The sequence below is a fragment of the Papaver somniferum genome, chromosome 6 (genome assembly GCF_003573695.1).
Source record: "Papaver somniferum cultivar HN1 chromosome 6, ASM357369v1, whole genome shotgun sequence".
In the NCBI taxonomy this organism is placed as follows: Eukaryota; Viridiplantae; Streptophyta; class Magnoliopsida; order Ranunculales; family Papaveraceae; genus Papaver; species Papaver somniferum.
In genome coordinates, this window is record NC_039363.1 from 33888931 (window position 1) to 33910839 (window position 21909).

General features: G+C 35.9%; 2 protein-coding genes across 15 annotated transcripts; one reads left to right on the forward strand and one right to left on the reverse strand.

Moving 5' to 3' along the window:
• The first annotated feature begins 4566 nt into the window (after positions 1–4566).
• Positions 4567–7764, forward strand: LOC113287276 (dihydroceramide fatty acyl 2-hydroxylase FAH1-like). Its single transcript, XM_026535983.1, has 7 exons — positions 4567–4811; positions 5590–5658; positions 5820–5912; positions 6218–6414; positions 6516–6621; positions 6747–6893; positions 7381–7764. The coding sequence occupies exons 2-7, from the start codon at positions 5608–5610 to the stop codon at positions 7498–7500; spliced, it is 714 nt and encodes a 237-aa protein (XP_026391768.1). The 5' UTR covers positions 4567–4811; positions 5590–5607; the 3' UTR covers positions 7501–7764.
• Positions 7765–8363: 599 nt separating this feature from the next.
• LOC113287275 (carnosine N-methyltransferase-like) lies at positions 8364–17102 on the reverse strand. 14 transcript variants are annotated; one of them, XM_026535977.1, is made up of 18 exons: positions 16867–17101; positions 16564–16628; positions 15868–15926; positions 15612–15654; positions 15110–15334; positions 14869–14997; positions 14172–14243; positions 13932–13976; positions 13751–13830; positions 13570–13634; positions 13406–13472; positions 13165–13278; positions 10027–10100; positions 9179–9276; positions 8986–9045; positions 8837–8905; positions 8694–8743; positions 8364–8584 (listed from the first exon to the last, which is right to left on the reverse strand). In XM_026535977.1, the coding sequence occupies exons 1-18, from the start codon at positions 16976–16978 to the stop codon at positions 8554–8556; spliced, it is 1458 nt and encodes a 485-aa protein (XP_026391762.1). In that variant the 5' UTR covers positions 16979–17101; the 3' UTR covers positions 8364–8553. The 14 variants fall into 14 exon arrangements, 13 of the variants coding, with proteins under 13 accessions (XP_026391762.1, XP_026391756.1, XP_026391754.1 ...); XM_026535971.1 differs by having other exon boundaries at positions 8364–8615; positions 15119–15334; positions 16867–17100; XM_026535969.1 differs by having other exon boundaries at positions 8364–8615; positions 16867–17100.
• Positions 17103–21909: the final 4807 nt, after the last annotated feature.

Sequence of the window (21909 nt, forward strand, 5' to 3'; positions counted from 1 at the left end):
ATCAGTTGAGGAAGGTTGGCTTTGGCTTGTGCCTTGTGATTCAGGATGTCGAAGTTGAGATGAATTTATGAGCTCAGTGGTGGTAATTGAATTGTGGTACGGGTTTAGGTTGAATTAATTGAATGGTTAAGAAGGGATTAGTGGTGCTGTTGTGGAGTGATGCAGAATAATGATTTATGAAATTGAATTTTGATTGGCCCTGAACACAACAGGTTGGAGTTCTTTGGTGGCCATAAATTGATGGATATATTGTCGACGATTTGGGGGTTTTCGATGTGAACCAATCATGAGTTTACCAAAAAAACGTATGGATTGATTGATGGAGTTGTTACCCTGTCTGGTTTATGGATTAATTGTCAATGAAAAGAAGTGAACTACTACGAAGAAAAATGGTGTTGATCGTGGTTGTATGTGGATCTGTAGATGTGAAGGGAAGATGGGTAAATCTCCCCCATTCATTATTTCACTTTATCTATGACCGTTAGATTAAATTAGTATGTGAGGGTATTTCGGGTACTTCTATTTACACCTGTACAATTTTTTCCACGCGTTCACAGGTGCTGACTCGGCTAACCGAATAATGGATGGAAAACCTAACGAGGGGAGGATTCACTAATTTCAATATTTTTGGGGAGGAAACACTAATTAGCGATCTTGGCAGGGGAGGAGACGCAAAATATCCCTACCTTTTAGCTCTATCAGATAGTCATATCGGTTTTATTTCTTTCACCAAATCCTGAACTGCATTGAATGAGTGTCTTAACTTTCCTGTACACATCACACAACAAAACAGCAATAATCAGTAAGTTGTGTACTTATCAAATACACTCTTTTTAATTGTAAAATCAAAAGCATGGTCAAAGAATGTGTATCTGCCAAGTACACAAACTGAATCATGTTATAATGTGTTGTGCAACTTATACTTAGACATTCTACAAGGTGTAACTTTAACTTACACATGCATATGAAGATGTAACTTTAATTTATACAACCAATTTTTCGATGTGTAAATATTAGTTACACAAGCTAAACACAACCTAAGGCAAGTCAGTGGTGAGATTTTTAATGTGTGGTATAACTTAATCTTACACATTGACATGAAGGTGTAACTTCAACTTACACATGCATATGAAGGTGTAACTTCATACTACACACCTCCATTTTCTGCATGTGTAACTATCGTTTACACAAGCTAAACCGAAGCACAAGCTAGATACTAACTATAAGTTACACAGGGTACAAGCTATATAAGATCTTTCAAATTGAATGAACAATAGCAGATAAATTAAGATTGTTGTACTGCCAAATTTTAGAAATAAAATAATTTTTGCTTGTTGCTATCTGTTTCACTTAGTATATATCAAACCTGTAATGTTTTAGTATTTTTCACTTAGTATATATCAGGATGATTTTTTATGTGTAACTATAAGTTACACAGGCAAAATTCACAAGCATATCATTACATCATCACAAGCAAAATCACCAACAAATTCCACTTGTAAATCTTAAGGGAAAATTACATGTGATTGTTGGATCTTCTTTAGGATCTCTCTTTTTTCCTTTCATCTTTGTAGAGAAATAATAATTCGGAACTGAATTTGCAGTTGAGATAAACTCCAATCGATTCAAAGGAGCATTCAATTTTATGCACAAACGATTGTTCTTCTTATCCGATCTGTAAAATCATCAGTCAGAATCTGTTATGTTCGTTCTAATCTCAATACTGTTTTTTCAAACCATAGTTCAGGAATTTTTGAATCAACAAGAATTAATCAGTATGAACATGAATCAAAACTAACAGATTCAAATTAAAACAAACATATTGTTTCATCATAAGACTATTTCCTCTCATAATCAGTAACAACATCAATTTAGGGTTTGAATCTGAAACTGAAAAGCGTTTCGATCTGTTGCCGTGATTTAGGATTTAGCGATTCGGCATATGATGAATAGTTTTGATCTCGATCTGTATTTTGCAACCGATTTCAGCAAGATATTTTGATTTCTTTCGTTTATTTTTCAATCTACTTCTGTTTCTGGTGAGAGTGAGATTTGTTTTCTCTCTCCTAAAAATGAAATAATGGTGCCTGAACGAGAGAAAGGCAGGTTAGGACTCGTATATACTTGAGGCTAATTTAGGCATTTCAACTTTAATTAAATTTATTTTTAATTCGGGCATGGTTTTAATACTCTTTTAACTAGGGACCTCATATTATGGGTTACCCATTGATGGGGCCTAGACCTAATTTTCCCATTCCAAAATTGAACCCGAACATCAAACCCGTTTGACACCCCAACTAACAGCCCCAGGATGGCATTGGTCCAGGTAGGAAAATAACTAGGGTTGCACATACTCAGGTACGGCCCGGTTCTCCTATGGAACCTGTCCCTGTACCTGGTGTTGACCGGTACTGAAATTTGAGTACCGATACCTGTACTTGTACCTGGTGTTGTACCGGTACTCCGGTACCGGGTTTTTTACCTGAAAAGAAACAGTTCAAAATACTAAAAATAACGTTTCCAATTTTCCATAAGTTCAATGTTTCATAAGTTCATAATACTAAAAACAGTTCATTCTGTTACATATTTTCAATTTCCATAAGTTCATAATACTAATTAGATTATTCTAAGTACTTAAACAGCTAAAATGCATTGCTTTGTTCAGCTGAACCAAAGCACCATTTCCTCACCAACTCATCCATCCAGTCATCAAAGCACCACTTCTTCACTACATTGCTTCTGTTAAGCTGAGCCACTACCTGCAACTACCAACTCCTTATGTACCTTCCTTCCTGCAACAACAACAATATATACCATTCAATTTTATCCCCACAATATATACTCAGCATCCCCACATCAACAACTTCAAAAATGCATCATTTCTTAAGAGATTGCAATCAGTACTACTTTCATATGCATACAAAGAAAGTTGTTTCTACTCCTATGTATAGTTATTGTGTCCTGTCTCGAAAAAAGTTTTCAAGAATAAGTTTAAGGAAGTTGTTACATAAAAAAACAACCTTAAAAAAAGACTACACAGAAATCTACCAACCTTGTTGTTGGGATTTTTTTGGACATCTATTCAAATGCTTTTGTAATCCAGCAGTGCCATTTACTTCATTGTGAGCAGCCTATCTTCTGTGGCAATGATGACATTCAACATGAGTATCATTTATCCTAGTCATTTCCAACCAAACACTTGATCTCACTTTGCCGTGCTTCTTTTTGCTATCTCCAACTTCAACTGCTTCAATCGTACTTGTTGGAGTTGCAGTTTCAGTTTCATCATTTGTGTGAGATGCAGCTTGAGAGGATGATCCAACCTCTTTGTGTTGAGTTGTACTTGTAGTCGGAGTTGCATTTGATGTGGAATCTAACAAACATAAAATACAAACACAATATTAGACTGAGATAAAATAATGCAATGTAAGGAAAAACATTAACTGAGTAACTGTCGAAAAGCAAGAACATACAATAATTGAGGTAAAAATTCAGACTATCAAATTTCAGTCATTATTAAATAATGGTGATTTACTAATTTGTCAGAAGATGTAGAGTACCCTGCATTTGCTACTCTGCTAGTTAAATGAATCTGTAAAAGCTTTCAAAAGCAATGAAACAAGACTAAAAGGGTTTAGAAACAGCCATGTATTTTCATTCAAAAGCTCAAGCACCAAATTACAAATCGAGGGCATCACTGTTACTCTGCTAGTATTAAAAAAGAATAGAAAAGAGAAGTTCAAGCCAGACACACTAAAAACCCCAAATCAATCTCATACAGAATTGATATTCAAACAAACCCTAAAAACACCAAATCAATCTCATACAGAACGATATTCAAACAAATCCTAAAAACCCCAAATCAATCTCAAACAGAACAATATTCAATCAAACCCTTAATCAATTTCAAATCGATTCAAACCCTAAATCAATCCATGAAGATTCAAACAAATTGAACAAGAAGATGCAGAATAGTTATCTGAGACTCAAATATGGTGAGGAAGAAGAACCAATCGAAGTATCGAACAGAGAGAAGAGTTAAGAAGAGATGTTGTTGCTGCTCTTCGAGAGAAAAAAAGAAGAAGAAGATGAATGAACTGATTCTCGAACTCGATAGTCTATTAGACTATACCTAGTAAGGACGGTTGAGATTAAATCTATATCTAGATCTTACGGCTCACATTAACCGGTACTTATGGTCCGGTTCAAGTCCGGTCCTTCCCAAGAACCGGTGTCTGTACTGGTGTAGACCGGTTCTCAACTTCCAGTAATGGTGTCTATACCGACTACACCTGTTCCGATCCGGTCCCGATCCGGTATTTCCGGTTCCACTCCGGTCCAGATCATCTCAACCGATTCTTGTGCAGCCCTAAAAATAACAATGGACGGGGATAAAGTCGTGGTGGACTGGAAGTGAAACAATCCGAACATAATCTCTCACCTTAGCTGGAAACCGTTAACAAACAACGATAGGTCGCGCTGTCATTTCGACAATTTCGTTTAAAAATAAATAAAGACATAATTAGTAATTTAATTATTATTTTTTAATCTGTTTTCCCGGACAAAATATATAAATCTCTGAGAATCTTCTCTCTTCTCTCTCATCTCATACTTTTCAAAAACCAGATAAATCTCCATCACTCACTCTCTCTTGGTTTCTTTTCTTCCCTCCCGTTGAAGAAAGAAACAAAGAAACAAAGTGGTGGTGATGATCCAGAGTTAGAGAAAGAAAAAGAGAGATACTGAGATTATAGTAATCAACTTTATAGATCTTTTAGGGTTTTCAATCGGGTTGGCATTCTCCTCGTCAGGTTATTTTCTGATAATCCCTTCAAGAAATTAGAGATTTTATTTATTGTATACAAATCTGTCTTAACTTTCATAATTCGGATTTGCTTGGAATTTATTTTTATTTTTTGAATTTGATCTGGTGTTTTTATAATAGCATTGTTGGATTTTCGGCTTGTGAATTCAAGTCGAAGAATCTTGTGCTAGATCGAAAACTGCTGGACATGATTCATTTTTTTTTTATATATATATAATTGGTGGTCTCGGTAGGTTTTTTTTTTCCTGGGATAATGCTATGTAATCATGAGGATCCGAAGAAGGAAGAAGTTCTTTTCAAAGGTTTTGATATGATGAGTTTTCCTCACATTCGTAGGACCCACGTTTAGATCATAGAAAACATAATTGGAGTACCGGATCAGAGGAAATGATTGCTTTTAGATGATTACGAATTTTCAATTCTAATGATACTGTTATTTGGATGGTATGCTTCAGCTAGACATGCTGAAATTAAATTCTAGGCTAAAGAGATCTCCCAGCAGTTTTGAAGGACCATGGATGTAATTTTACCAGCTCAATGACCTTGTTGGAAGAGTCTAATAGGTTATATTTGACCCAATGCTGACGAATAAAATGCATAATTGAAATTGATATGACTGTGAATTTTCTTTGGATGACTTACCATCTTATCGACCAGGCATCAACTTAAATTCATTATGTGGCACGTTCTTTTTAAATGGGTATATAGAACATAGACTGTTTATCTAGTTTCTCAATACTTCTCATTTTGTAATGTTCCTCCAGAAAACCAAACGTGATAAGATGGTTGCCCAGGTGTTTAAAGTGGATTTAAATAAACCTCTCGTCTTCCAGGTTAGTTTCTTATTGCGGTTTTCTTTGGTGTGTTATTCTTCTTCATTCGTGCTTCAGAACTTAAGTCTTGGGAGAAAATCCTTCAAAACAAAAAAAAACAAAAAAACAGTCTTGGGAGTCTTTATTCTTCTGCATGCGTTTTGACACACAAAGTATTATAGGTCGGCCATCTAGGAGAAGATTACCAAGAGTGGGTTCACCAGCCAATTGTTAGCAAGGAGGGTCCTCGGTTCTTTGCAAGTGACTTCTGGGAGGTAATGCTCTGTTATATCTGCAGTACATATACATGGATGAATCTTCAGACAGTTATTATTGAATTTGTTGAAACTCAAAGGATGAGTTTAGTGTTTGTATCCAAGCTTTTGAAGCTTCTAGGCGAAACCAAAAGATAATGAAGCTTTCACAGCTTTTATTAGGTGTTTGTTTAGTTTGGAAGTTTTGCCTGAGCTTGATGATTTATTAGGTTTATCCTTGCCAAATCTTCCCTTTAGCTGTATAACTTTTTCGGATTGATCTGATGAACTTATTTTGCACCTCTGACGTTTGCCTTTGGGAACAGTTCTTGACTCGTACACAATGGTGGGTAATTCCACTAGTTTGGCTGCCAGTTGTTGGTTATTCTGTTAACATTTCTAAGCAAATGGGTCATACTCTTCCTGAGTTGGTTCTGATGGTGATGGGAGGGATATTTATTTGGAGTCTTTTAGAATACACGTTGCATCGGTTCCTTTTCCATATCAATACTACAAGCTACTGGTCAGTTCTATACTATTATCTTTTATGCTCAATTCTTGAACTTCTATGCTTACTTTTTAACCAAACAGATTAACCAAGTAACTAACGAGGTTGTGCTACAGGGGTAATACTTTACATTATCTTCTTCATGGCTGCCATCATAAGCACCCTATGGACGGATTGCGTCTTGTTTTCCCTCCGGCCGCAACAGCTATTCTTTTGGTTCCTGTATGTGATATTCCTTTTCTCCTACATCTCTTTATCTGGTGTTTACATTATGCATGTTTCATATAATGACAGGTGTTTGTACCCCGGTATGTCGGACTCTGACTCATTTGGTCTATCTTTTCTAGTTCTGGAACTTGGTTAAGCTTTTTTCAACTCCTTCTACTACTCCGGCGTTGTTTGGAGGTGGCTTGTTGGGTTATGTTATGTATGACTGTACCCACTACTACTTGCATCATGGACAGCCAACCAAAGAAGTGCCCAAAAATCTGAAGGTGAGAACTGGAAATTTAATTGTCATCAAAACTTTCCTCTAGACGAGGTTTCATGCACCACCCAACCCTATTATTGGGTGATGTGGGTTCGGAAAATGCTTCTGTCTAGCATTACAACCTCTTAATCTCAAGTCCCTACCCTGACATGATTGATGAACCCTGCTGTGCAAGTGTCAGCAAGAGGTTTATACCCACCAAACCAGCGCATGATGAACCCAGTTGTGTAAGTTTGGGCAGTTTCCTCACTGTGCTTTTGAATGCCTTAGCCGTAAACGGTTCTTTAGTTGGTTCAGTCATCCCATAAATTTCGTAACAAGTGTAGAGAAATTGAAGTTTGCACATTTGACGATGCATATCAGTAGAAAAACTTCTGTAGTAATGTTGAAAACTGGCCCCAAAAAACTGTACTTGCATTACTAAAAAGTAGCAAGTGATATGGTTTCAGTGTTCGTTATTATAATGGGTTTGTCATACTGTGTTTATGCAGAGATATCACTTGAATCATCACTTTAGAGTTCAGACCAAGGGGTTCGGGATCACTTCTTCACTCTGGGACAAGGTTTTCGGAACACTTCCACCATCCAAAGTAGGTGAGAAGAGTAATTAACGATACAAATGTATTACCTGCCGCGGAGGAAATAGAACCTTGGGTTTTGGTATGTAGATGAAATTGGAGCCAAGATCTTTCTTTTCAGTGGTGGATGGTTGGGAATTGTTTTGTTTTAGCAGAGTTCTTAATGTTTGTATCCATTCTTTATTTGTCTCTTGTCCTTCATCTACCTTAATCTTAGCAGCTTGTGCATTTTAGCAGATTCGTTGGAGTGTTAGTTTTTTGTGGTTAATATGAATACCTCCCTTATCTTTTGACTGAGATCTCGTCTATTTTATCTGGCTGGCTGTTCCCTTCAAGAAATTCGAAAATGTATATTATTTTATGCAGTCATCGGGCAAATAAGCTTAAAAATGCTAATCATATAATGATGCCATTCATTTATACAATATCCACAAAAGCTGTAAATCCTTTTTTGTTGTTGTTGTTGGTTGTTGCCACCATTTGTTGGACCCGCATTTTTTGTTCCCGTGGAAAATTTAGTACGAACACTTGAGCAACCAACTGCAAACACTTTTTGAACTGAAAATTCCCTAGATTGTCACTCTTTAGAAAAATATGAAACAGTGAGAACAATGTTTTTTTTTGTTTTGATCAGAAGGTGAGAGCATGTTCCTTCCCGAGTGAGCTGTGCCGGAGCTAAAAATTTAGTAGGTCTTTGTTTCATCCACAAATTGCACATGAAAAATTGAAAATACCAAATCTAGATTACACCCAGATAGAACGTAAGAGCGCCAGGGGCTGGCAGCAGGTGGCCGCAATACCTGATATATATATCAGAGCCACAGAGGATGAAACTATATATGAAAAAAAAGATTGGAATGGAACCAAATTATTGCACTTAAAAAGAACTGGGAACATTGTAATAATGGATATATTTATATGAAGGCAACTTTAACCACCTGTCAGTAAAGTTCATGTATCAATACAACAGTTCAACTACCTACCGGTACTTTCTTTTTTCCTCAGTTCTCCTTTTCCCTGTTTTTTTTTCCTATAATCATCTTTACTTTGGCTGTGGCGAATCTTTACTAGGTTTCCGTATCTTTGTCATGGTCCAAAATGCAGCGGAGTATCGGTTCTGCAGAAAAAAAACTGTAATAGCAGCGGTTCTGCAGAAAAAAACAAACTGTAATAGCAGCTCAAGGATGTTGAGTTCGCATTAACATGTAGGGAGGTAGAATACCTACATCATGGATCGAGGATTGGCAGTGTATGTTGTCTCAATGAACTTCTCCCGCTGAAATCCCAAATTTAAACAAAAGATTATGTTTATACTTCATATTTTCAAATTGCCATTTGAGTTTTAAAAATGATGTAAACAGAAGATTACCTCCAATTGAAATCCATATTCAAAAGCAACCTTCTTCACATCTTCCAAACTGAGTTCAATTGACATCTCCTGAAAACCACCAAAAAGCAACCAGCTTAGGTTTGAATCCTATTATACCAGTATAAAGAGAAACAAGGGGAGAGAATTACATCTTCTGTCCCAAACGCATCGGCAAAGTGATAAAGAAGGGGTCCCAAGTTTATCCATGCCTATGAATTAGAAATGGAAGAAACACAATTAGCATATGCAATATGGAAATCTAAGCCCACGGAAAAGACTAACTATAGTACAAAAAGCCGCACCAAAGTCATTAACTTCCAAAACAGACAAAAGAGAACTTACTCCTCCATCTACGAGAAGTCTCGATATTGTTTCAATATATTCTACGATGTTGTGTGCAGTATCAATGAAGAAACATGTGACAATCGTATCCCAAGCTCCTGAAAATAAAAATTAGGACCATACAATCGGTGGTAGTTCATGTCATATATCTACATAAGACAAAAGATACCTAATCAGCCTTAACCATCCAGGTAAGATATGGAGACGTAACACATCAGGCTTTAGAATTTAATCTTATCCAATAAGGAAATTAGAGAGGACAGCAACCACTGATACTTTGTATTAGCAAAGTAGTATTGAGAGGAGGTGAATGAAATAAACTACTCCCACGGAAACTTATAACTCTATCAATTTGTGTTTTTATCATAATCACATACAACCCTGTTTAATAAGTGGAACACATTAGCTGTCTACTCTCAGATTGGATAGTAAGGGTCGGAGAAGGGCTATTTCTCATTCTTAAAACCAATAACATTGACGTGAATTCAGTCAGACATAATCAATAAAAAGGGAAGATCCAGAATTAGTGGTTTGAGCCAGACCTTCCAACTAGTAAAGTAAAACTCGTTATTTCTCATTACTCTATAACTTTGGTTTCAAGTCGGGAGCAATTATTATACCTTTCTACCACTGAGGTATACCAGTGAAAACAGTTATAAAGAAACAGTTCCCAGTTATCTATTCCATTATTTAACATAAGAACTTTAATAAAAGTATAAAACCCGTTTCTTGATTACTACTTACTATAACAAAAAATGTGAAGCAAGCAAAACCAATAATCCTTGCATTCTTAAACTAATTAGAAATTCTGAATCAAAGAGAGACTAGAAAACAACAAATTTTAGTACCTTCTTGACTTGGGTCACTATAAACTTCAACAAAGTCACCACCACACATGGAAAAGCCTTCAGTAATTCCTACACTGTTTGCAGAGCAACTTAATGGTTACTGCTCTTTTCTATGGAAGTAAGAGCATTTTTCAAATTTTGCAAGGAGTAAGTGACCAAGCTTCCTTTAGAACGACATGAATGAACCAAGATCTAATTTATTTATTTTTTTAAGGATGACATTCTTGCATGCAAATAATCCTCATTATAATCATTCCTGACATTACCATGTGATTCCAACAGGGCAGCAAGATATCAAGTATCAACCAGTAACCAAGATTCAGAGGGTAGAAAAATATAAGCATTTAACGAAAAACACAATATTCCACCATTGAACATGACAGTGCGGAGTTCGGATATTTGCGAGAAACAGGTCACGATTGACAGATAGGGGTAAAAGGAAGAGGGTAAAATTTTGGGAATTTTGATAAAGTACCCTCGTTTTTTTATATCCATAAAATTAATGCTCCCGTTTTTTTCAAACTTTCTAAAATGCCCTTACCGTTTACTTTCACCCTTTAGGCCCGCATAATAGAGTCAACCATCGTTTACCTAGTCAAAAACTGGATCAAATTACTTAACTATCCTATTAAACTCAAACGCCCTATTATACTCCAGCTTCTCCACCGTTCCTTCACTCTTCTCCATCTTTCTCACTGTTTCCTTCCTTTTCTTATCTCATCTCCTTCACTCGGACAATAACAATGACAACAACTCGTCTTCTCAATTACTCCAACTCAAAAAAGACTCCTTTTCTCTAAACGTGAGTTAGGGTTTGCATGATGTTAAGAGTAAAGTTGGGGTTTGATTCTGCTAGTGGATCTTCATCTGCTGGTAATGAATGATTTGGTTTCGGTGATTGTGAAAAAGATTGAAAGGGTTTGGTGAAGTCCAATTCGAGACTGCTAATGATGAGTTAGGGTTTGACGAATCAATTTTGAAGACTATAACATAACATAAGCGACGGGTTTGCAATGTAAACAACAATAAAGAAGGAATATGGTAAAGGATTCGAGAAATTGTGGAGAAATTAGTCCACAACAACAAGAAGAAAACTAAATCATGAAGTGGGTAGTTGACTTTGTATATGAATTGATACTTCTTCATTTTCTATTGATTCAATTTGGGAATTTCTTGAATTAGGGTTCTGATGTTCTTCATGAGATTTGGTATTTTGATTTGAGTAAAGCAGAAATTAATGGGGTTGTGATGATTGTGCTGATGTTGGATGAAATTGGAGCAATTGATGATGATTTAGGGTTCTTAAAAACACAATTCGGGTGGATTTCAGATTCCAGTGTTGAATTGATGAGGTTTGAGGAGCTAGTGATGGAACTGGCAGATTCATCAAGGGCGAGTTCTTCTGAAGCCAACAAGGGGAAGAGACGTAAGTGGTTAAAGTGGGTGGATTTTGGGTGAAATTTGTGAATGGGAAACGAGCAGAAGTTGGGGATCTTATGTTGATATGGGATAATACTGGAAGCCATGAAATTCACTCGATTAAGAGGAGGATGTGAAGTCGTTTCAGCTGTGAAGAAGAAGAAAGATAGAGCGAATCTGTTAGTATTTTGGACCAGACAAAGGGAAGAATTTGAGCTGTTGATGCCGCGTATTCTGTTGGGTGTTTGGGTTAATCAGCAGGTCGAGTTTGTGTGGTGGTTGTAGCCCAAGTTTGCAGGCTGAATTGGGTTCAAAATGATGCATTTGATGGAGTTTCAAGACTGAAACTTAGTTGAATTAATGATGTTGATGATAATGAAAATTGTGTTTGATTAAATGATTATGGGTTGTGAATGAATGTGAAATTGCAGGTTAAAGCGGCTCATACAATTTTTGTGGTTGTTTGCCAGGTGGATTGTTTTACATGGTTTGAGCTGGATTTGTTGATGGCAGAATTTGATGAGATTGAAGGAACTGGAGCTAGAAAACAGGAAAGATGATAATGGTGCTGTTGTGGATAAGATGATGGTTGAGATCCACAGAAGATGTTGAGAGAAGGGTTCAAACCATGGAGTTGATGCTGCTGTTGTTCTGGTGAGTGCAGGTGGCCCGAGATGATATGGCCTGAGATGATATTGCAGGCGGCTGCTTAGATGTATGCTTAGGTTACATGAGGTGGATAAACTGTAGAGAGGTATGACATGAGGTAGAGGAGAAATGGGTTATTGCCGGAAATTGGTTGTGGTGCTAGCTGTTTCATGAAGTTGTAATGTCTAGAAGAGACTGGCAAGGGAAGTAGATGAATACTAGGTTGTGCGGATGTTGTTGTTGCTTCTTGAAGTGTTAGCTGAACTAAATGGGTTTGTGATGCAGTGAGAGTCACAAGATGGCTTTGAATACAAAAGGTTACAGCAAGAGAAGTTAATGGATGAATTGTGTGTTGAGAGGGTGCAATTGCATGTAGTATCCAGTGGTGGTGTCTAAATGAGCAGAGCTGTTGGTGGTAGTCAGGTTATGCTTTGCAGTACATGGAGTATAAGATGGCTTTGAATACAAGAAGTTACAGCAAGAGAAGTTAATGTTGCAGCTGGATGTTGAGATGAGTTTCGGCAGTTGGTGAGAAAAGACGAAGTTAAAACCATCAACAATGGTAAGAGCTAGGAGTTGCAGGTGAATGAATGTGGTGGACTGGTTTGTACTGTAGAGCATGGTGTTGGTGTTGCTGGCAACAAGAAGAAGTAGAGTTGATTTGGAGCAGCAGAAGGAGCCATTATGGCTGGGACTAGACTCGACTCAGCGTTTCATATCGGTGATTCAAGAAAATCCAACTCTACTCAGGAGGAGGGGTTTTCTGGACATTTTGACCCTACCACCTAAGCGTTAACAGCTGCTAACTGCCGTTGACCGTTTTTTGAATAAAACGGTCAAGGCAAGGGTACTTTAACAAATTTCAAAAAAACGGGGGCATTTTTTTAGTGTAAAGTGAAAAGTAGGGGTACTTTATCAAAAAGCCCTAAAAATTTTCACAGATCAAACATGAGACCAATTGCACAAGTAGATTTACAATAAACGTACAAGCTTAACAGCTACGTGTTTGAAGCTGAAAATGAAAGAAGTTCTAGTTACAATTGAAAAAGGGATATCATATCATGTATATACCTGGCAGGGTGGATATCTGGAAATGAAACAGGACAGAGCTGATCATTATCAGAAAGAGAGTTGCAATTGCTGTGGATCCAAGGATATATTGTCCACTCCCCTACAGCCTCAGTACTGTAAAAACAAGATAATTCAGTAGCATGAGTCTGGAATACAGTCCTTAAAAAAAGAAAAGAAAATCACATGCACAGTTGGTGTGCATAAGATAACAAACATAATTGAAATCAAATCAAATTCTTACTGGTTAAGAATAAAATTTGAGCAGATCATCATGTAGTATGAGAACTCATTCCCTTGACTTGTAAAACCTGATTGTATTGAAAATTAAGCAAATGTCATGCCCTGAAACCCTTAAGAATTAAATACCCAGTTTTAATACTTTAAGCTCCGTACAAAGTTACAAACCAAGGCAAGAAATCTCCAAAGCCAGCCTTCCCAGACCAGCACCGGGAACTAAACAGCAAGGAGGCCTAAATAAATTTTATAACTTCAGTCAATCACAAGAAGTAGAAAGGGACATCCTCTAAAGAACTCAATCATATCCCCATAGGTTTGGCCGACAGTCAAACCGTGGAAAATAATATACCTATCTTTAGATCGGGAAGGAAATAGGCGATCTAGCTCTTCAAGAATAGGTTTGTAGCACTGGTCACGTTCCCACTGTCCCTGTAGTAATAAAAACCAAGTTAGAAAAGAAATATATACAACTTATTCATAAATGTTATGCAATAATTGTGATACATAACCCTGAAGTCCATATGAAATACCTCCGGCGCCCAGTCTCTAACAATATTCCGTATAATACATCTGACCTGACACAGGCATAAAATATATCGTCATGGAAAACTCTTCATTAAATGTCATAACGATCAGTTCTTCGAATTAATTATGTGAAACACTCATCGGAAGCAGATAAATCATTACAAAAGAAACTGATAATCTACTACTACACAAGAAAAAGCATAAAACTTAAAAAGTTGGGAGTCTGGAAAGAGAAACACATATACCTTGTCAACATCAGCTAGAGGAACTTGCAGTTGTAATGAAGGATCTAACCAGTCTTGCTGGACTGAGCATACCTGAAGTTCACAATATAACATTTTAAGGAAAATTCAGGACAGCAGAGATTAAAACAAAAATGGAAGACGAGATATAGAAGCATTTGAGTTATGAGTAAGGATCCCTTAGTAGACAAACTGAGACAGTTTCACACTCAACCAGCCAACTAAAGCTACAAATCCAGACCAAAGAACTATTTTCCACACCAACTTTTAGATCGTCTTTACCAGTAACTTCACATGATAGTGAACTTATTATGCCCGAAATTTTGATTCCTATATCACCGGGCCTTACCAATCATATAAAAAACTTCTGAAGAACCAAATCCAAATTGCTGAAGGTATGCACAAACGGATAATACTGTAAGAATTCTTGCAGAGAACCTTATTACCAGTAACTACTATGTATTCCTTCTAGATTTTCACCGGAAGTTATCTGCTATACCTTAACCGATAACCAGGAAAATTCACAAGATCCATGAATTCGTGGAACTCTACTGGGTAATTCAGAAAATATGGTCAAGTAAGGCAAAATAAGGCCACGCATATAGACACCCGAAACATGTACAACCTAATGGGTGTTTAGATGATTATGCTGCATGCACTTGTATGTTTATCTGCAAAGGTATGTGGTAGAAAAGCTTACATTTCCATTCGAATCAGAAACAGAACAAAGCCCTGCCTCACAGTTGATGTCCATAACATCACTGCGCCCAGCATTATTTAACCCCGTGGTGTTCTCCATGCTTACAGACTTGGAAACCGCTGGAACCCCCTGTCGTTATCTAAAGAAGTCAAATTTCTTAATCGGAAAGAATTAGAAAAATAAACCCAACCGTTTGCATTCTTCAGTTACATAACTAAAAGAAAAGGTCTAATACAAGCACCTTGCTGACCTCGTCACTGGTTCTGTCCTCAGGTGACTTGCACCTCATCTTGATCCCTTCTCCACAATATAACTGGTCAGTGTCAGGTGTTTTTCCACTGGTCGTAGGTATGAGGCTATAAGAAAAATTCCTCTCCTCAGAGAGATGATCATTGCATACATCATCCCGATCTTCTTTTTCACGAATATCAATGTCCTGGCTCATGTCTAGAGGGGGCTCAAATGCCTGCCGTACAATGAAGGGAAGATACAGTCAACAATATTCTGAAAACCTCAGTTTCTTTCATCAGTTCTTCAGAGAGTAATGTCTAAATATGTGCCATTTTAATAAGTAGGTTAACAAGTAGCAACAAGCTGAACAATGGCATTTATGTTCGGAACAGATTCCATTTTAAGCGGCTAATAAGTTCATCATGTGAAATGCAGATTCAAACAACCAGAAAAAGATGAGTTTCTTTAAATTCCAAAAGAGAATTCGCAAATAAATTGAGATCAAGGATTACCTGTAGCATACTCATGATAAAAAAAGAATTCACAGAAATACTCCTGCAAATTAAAAAGAGTTTAATATGAGGCTCCACTAGGATGCAATTTTTCTTCTTCTAGCGACAGTCTATCTTATTGCTTACAATAAAATTCATGCTTCCATATTGCATTTAAGTTCAGTTTAAGTTCACATGAACTCTTTCAAACAAGAAGTGACTATTCATCTTCCTTTCACAGATATCATTGTAGAGAGAAATGTTGTGAGGTTATTACTTATTAGTTATATACCTTCTGAGCCTCTGAAACTTGAATGGAAAATGAGATAAAATTGCCTGCATCAAGCGTGGAAAATGATTCTAGTGTCAAAATTTTAAGACAGAGAAATCACTGTGATTAATCAGAGTGATTTGAATCAACCAAGGCAAGCTAGAGGGCTAGAGAACATAACATCATATTGCTGTAATGATTTTATGCTCGCCACAGTAATTATATAATTGGTTTTCAGTTTGAGTAAACTTCACCACCTTAAGTTTGTTTTCAGTAACCCCTTACACACTTACAAGATGTTGATTTGACAAGCTAATAGAAAATAAGGATTCCATGTGAACATTCCTATCTAAAAACATACCATTTCTTACTCTTTTTGATTTTTGCTTTCTTATGCATTTGGAATTCGGAATAGGAAGCAGGTGCAAATTACCCTAACTCAGAAGCATTTGTGTAGGATGGAGGACATAATATAATTAAAATAAAAAACAGATATCATGCGACTAAGTTGCATAAGACATCAATGAGCATCTGCACATACCTCCTATACCATTTTCATAAAGCCAAAAAGCAACGATTGAGTCACACATAAGAACAAGCACAAGGTGGCCTATCACAGGTAAATTAATATCACGCACCACATTGTAAAACACATTCGATTCAGATTTTTCCAGGAGATAATATTAAGCGAAACTAATATACCTTGTGGGCAGGAGGAAGCTGTTTATAGGATCTTTCGTACCTTTTTACATCTTCTTCTGCGGCATCTGAATAACTTCACAAGAAGTACAGATTAAAAGGAAAGGAAAGAAAAGAAAAGAAAAAAGAAAGGACTTGCAAATGTTATTGATTATCCAAAAGACAATAAAACAATGACATGCACTACAAATGAATGTTTGTGAAAATTATAAGAGTAGTTCTGAAGAAAAACCTAATTGAATGAATAGACAGTGTTTTCGATTCATAATAAATAATAGAAAGAATAAAAATTAAAATGAGACGGACTTAGATAGAGAGAGTACTTGAGGTAAGCACTAATAATCCGTCTTAGGGATTTGATTTCCAGTGCTTCTTCAAGCTTGCTGTGAAGCCTATGCTCACCGGCACCGCTAGACATTACTATTTCTTTTCTTCAGGGTATTAAAATTACAAAACTGAAAGAATAGAAATATACTCGTAAACATTCTCTCTCACTGCTCACCAGTACTTTTAGAGAGAGAGAGAAAGTAGAGGGGAAAGTTGTATTGATATCTAGCGCATGCCCATGCTGGTAAGGGCACCAGTGCAACTTAACTTTGAGACGTACTCATTTTATTTTTTATTTTATTTTTGGTGAGAAACACACTATTGCGTTAACTGAAAAGACAATTATAAATTTCAGCTAACGATTCTTTCCTCAACAAGCTATCCAAAAAAAGAGAAGAAGAATCCCAAATATTTTTCAATTAAACTTTCTAGTCCGACGTGCAATTCGGTCAGCTAGTTTGTTCTTAAGACGCTTAATATAAACTACCTTATAACTATTACAACTAGAAAGAGAAATACGACAATCCTCCAAAAGATCATGACAACGGCAATCTATTGGACCTTTGCCTTCATTCACAAAATCCACCAACTGAAGGCAATTGTTGACAAGAAGGACTCTGAAAAGATTCATCTCTCCTGCCCAGGAGATAGCCAAAATTAGAGTTGTTGTCTCGCACCAACAACGCTTGGAATCAAACCAAAATCCGTTCTAGATTGTTTTATTCTTCTTGCATTATCACAGATAATAACACCAATACCCATGTTAAAATTTTTAAAAGAGCCATCAACAAACATAATATGATCAACAACTTGAATAAGAGTTTTAACATCCAATCTTATAGGTTTTCTAGGCAAAGGAGGAGCAATATAGGTGTTTATGAGTTTCTAGCATCCATTATAACTCTATCAAGATTTATCGAAACATTTCTGAAAACAACATCGCATCTTAATTTCCAAACACACCACATAACAATGGCACCAATACTTGGCCAGTTCAAAGCATAAGGAAAGACATCATAGAAAGACATCTCCAATCCAATCATAATCGGTAACCACTAAATGTTGCAGAGAAAGAGCAAACCAAATGTGAGATGCAATAGGGCAAAGGAAAAATAGGTGCATCACAGATTCAACATCATTTCTACATAAAGGGCAGCAGTCATCAATAGCAGGATTATAGAACATGAGAGTTGTATTAACTGGTAACATCTGAGCGAAAACTTTCCACATAAATAATTTAATCTTTGATAGACAATCTAAAGACCATACTTGTTTCCAAAAGAAGCTTCTTCGGCTGAATTAGATTCATTCATGTAAACTTTGTAAACTGACTTAACTGTAAACTTACCATTTTCTGAATTAGCCCACGTTATATTATTTTTTTCCCTAATATTGATCCTTAAAGTCATAATCTTAATAATATCATCAGGAGAAAACAAAGATGAAAGAAGACCAAGATTCCAATTGTTATTCTGCGCATCTATAAGTTCACTAACATAAGTATAATCACCATAATTTGCATTAATCGAAACAGGAGGAGAAGAACTACCATGCAACCAAATAGTGGACCAGATTTTCGTGGAAGTACCACCATTGATCTTATATACAATATTATCTTTTAAGAAAGCTAAACCATTTACTATACTTTTCCAGATCCAATAAGAATTGTCACCAACCTTATCTATTTCTAATAAGTTTTGATTAGGAAAATACTTATCTTTTAGGAATCTAGAAACCAACTGATCTGGGTTTTTACAGATTCTCCAACCTAATTTAGCAATAAACACCCTGTTATTAGCATAAGAGTTTCTAATACCTAAACCACCATTTTATTTAGACTTGCCAATATCATTCCAAGAACGAAAATAAGCTGATCGTCTGGGATTTTTCTTAAACCACCAAAAATCTCTTTGAATAGAATCAATTTATGATGTGAGTTTTTTTGGGGAAAGGAAAACAAGACATATGATAAACATCTAAACTAGAAAGAACATGCTTTGTGACAACAATTCTACCAGCACCATTAAGATTTGATCTCTTGGTATTACTCAGACTAGCATAAAACTTATCAATAAGGAACTGGAAGGTCTTAGTTTTATCTCTTTTAACAAATAAAGGAGTACCAAGATACTTTTCAGTACTACTCAGAAATTTTATCCCCAAAGTTTTTGAAAGTAACTTCACATGTTTATGATGCATCTTACTGCTAGTGAAAAAAACGTATTTTTCAAAGTTGATAGCTTGACCTGATGCCTTCGCAAAGGTATTTATAATTTTCATAAGATTCCTAGCAAAAGTTAGAGAAGCTTTGGAGAAAAGCATGCAGACATCTGCGGAAAAATAAGTGAGAAATCGAGGGACTATCTTTCCTCAATTTGAAACCTTGTATAATTTTATCATTTTCACCTTTCAGTAATAGCTGGGATAAAGTTTCCATACCAATGATAAAAATATAAGGAGATAGGCAAGCTCCCTGCCTAATACCCCTAAAAGGATAAAAACACTTCTCCTGGCGATCCATTAACTAAAATGGAATAAGACACAGTGCTAATGCATTGAAATATCATTTGGCACTAGTCTTCCGAAAAACCAAGTTTTTGAAACACAGAAATTATGAAGGACCATTCTAGTCTATTGAAAGCTTTCGAAAGATTTAATTTTATGGCCATAAAACCATTTTTGTTATTTTTCCTTTTTCTAGTTTTAAAAGAATGCAATATTTCATGACTAATTATAATATTGTCCTGAATCTGTCTATTTGCTATAAATGCAGACTGAAAAGGGGAAATAAGAGAATCAAGTAGGGGTTTTAAACGATTTGTTAAAAATTTTGAAATAATTTTATAAACAGTGTTAGTTAAACTAATTGGTCTAAAATCATTTGGAGTGGAAGGGTTACTTACCTTAGGAATAAGCGCAATGAAGGAGTTATTTAGTTGCGTGAGAAGAAACTTGTTGCGAAAAAAGGATTGAACTTGATTTATAACTTCAGCTGAAATTTCCTCCCAGTTATTCCTGAACCCCCACCCTTCCCTGGAAAACATCAGGTCCCGGGGATTTCCAAGGATCCATATTGTTAACAGTATAGTGAATTTCATCGATAGTAGGAATTGCTACTAAGTCTGCATTCATTTCTCATGTAATAATTGGCTTAACATCTTTGAGGACTTCATCAATATCAGCATAACTCGGAAAAGAAGAAGTAAAGATACCTTTAAAATGACTTGATAAAAGAGAAACAACATGTTTCCTGTTCTCCAACCAGTTACCCTGAGTATCCCTTAATGTATGTATTGTATTATACATATTCATTAGCTTTACAGAATTATGAAAGAATTTTGTATTCTTATCATATTGAGTAAAATAGTCAATACTCGATTTTTGTTTATAAAAAGAAATTTCAATTTCATACCAGTAATCCAATTGGTTTGAGTAATTAAAAATATAGCTACCTATAGAAGGAGTATAGGCCAAGTTTTGAAGCTTCTCAATTTCAGAAGTTAACCTATTTATTTTAGTTTTTATATGACCAAAGGTATTCAAATTCCAATTGCTGAGATCATGCTTAAGATTTTTAAGCTTATTGGCAACAATAAAACTTGGAGAACCTTAATACTTTGATCCCAAGAGTTTCTAAGAACATCCTTAAAGTCTGGACTCATCTGTCAACGTTTAAAGAATTTAAAAGGAATAGAAAGACTTTGATATTGATGAAAACACTTTAATAAAATAGGACAATGATCCGAAAAAATTCTACCTAGATTTGTGACCCTTGTATGAGGAAGTACCGAAACCCATTTATCATTCATGAAGCCCCTATCTAGTTTTTCAAAAATCAGATCAGAAGGATTCTTGAATCTTCTATTACACCAAGTAAAAGGATTTCCATAGGCGAAAACATCATTCATTTTTAACTGAGTTAAAGAGTTTCTAACAAAATCAGGAGGCATAGAGTTATCAGGGTTTTCACCTTGTTTTTCCGAAGCATGCAAAATAAAGTTAAAATCCCCTAATAATAACCAAGGCATATTGTCAACTTCATTCATATGATGTAAATAGTTCCATTGATTCTTTATACCCATAGTATTTAGAGAACCATAAATAAAACTGACAATGCAATTCTTAATAGCAGGTGTGATGTCACAGAAAATGTGAATCATATTAAAAGTACTACCAATAACTTCAATATTTGAGTTCTTAAAATACCCTAATACCAAACCTCCCGATTTACCAATAGTTGGCACAATACGCCAGGAATCAAAAGGTAAATGATGAGTATGCTTATTAACTATTCCAGTATCCACCATGGTTTCAATAAGACAAATTTCACTAGGTTTATATTTTCTAAACATATTCAAGAGATGTAACCACTTTTTATCAGAACAACAACCATTCATGTTCCAACATAAACTTCATGATTCAAAAAAAGAATTAAAACTAGAGCAGATTAAGGAAAAAAAGTATAAGAAAACAACAGGACAGATCACAACAAGAGGAAACGATTAAAAACTTACTAGGTCATGAGCTGAAGAGGGTTCCGCATCCATAGAGTCAGGGTCCATCATCATGAGATCGATTTCTTTTTCAAATTCTTCATCAGTAATTTCAGGTTCAGGAGGAAGCATAGCTAATGGCATAGGTTCAAGAACAAAAATATCCTTGGATTCTTCATTCTGATCGGCATTGGATGAAAAACCATTATCCGAATTTGAGTGCACAAAAACTTCTGAGGAGCAATTCATTTCTGAAGCTGAGTTGAAAATAAACCCAAAAGAAGTGAAAACAGTCTAAGCAAAAGCAGTACATGAAGTAGACCAACACATATTAGCATCAGTGTTCCCTTGACTAGAAGTTACTCCTAAAGTACCCACATTGAAAGATACATCATAAGGAGGGTTAAAAGGAGGCACTGAAGTGATATGAGGCCATCGAGGAGTGGGCATCACTGAAAAAGAGGGTGATACTGAACTAATTCCAAGATAAATAGATTCAAAATAAGTCCTAGTTCTTTTTCCTTTCCTA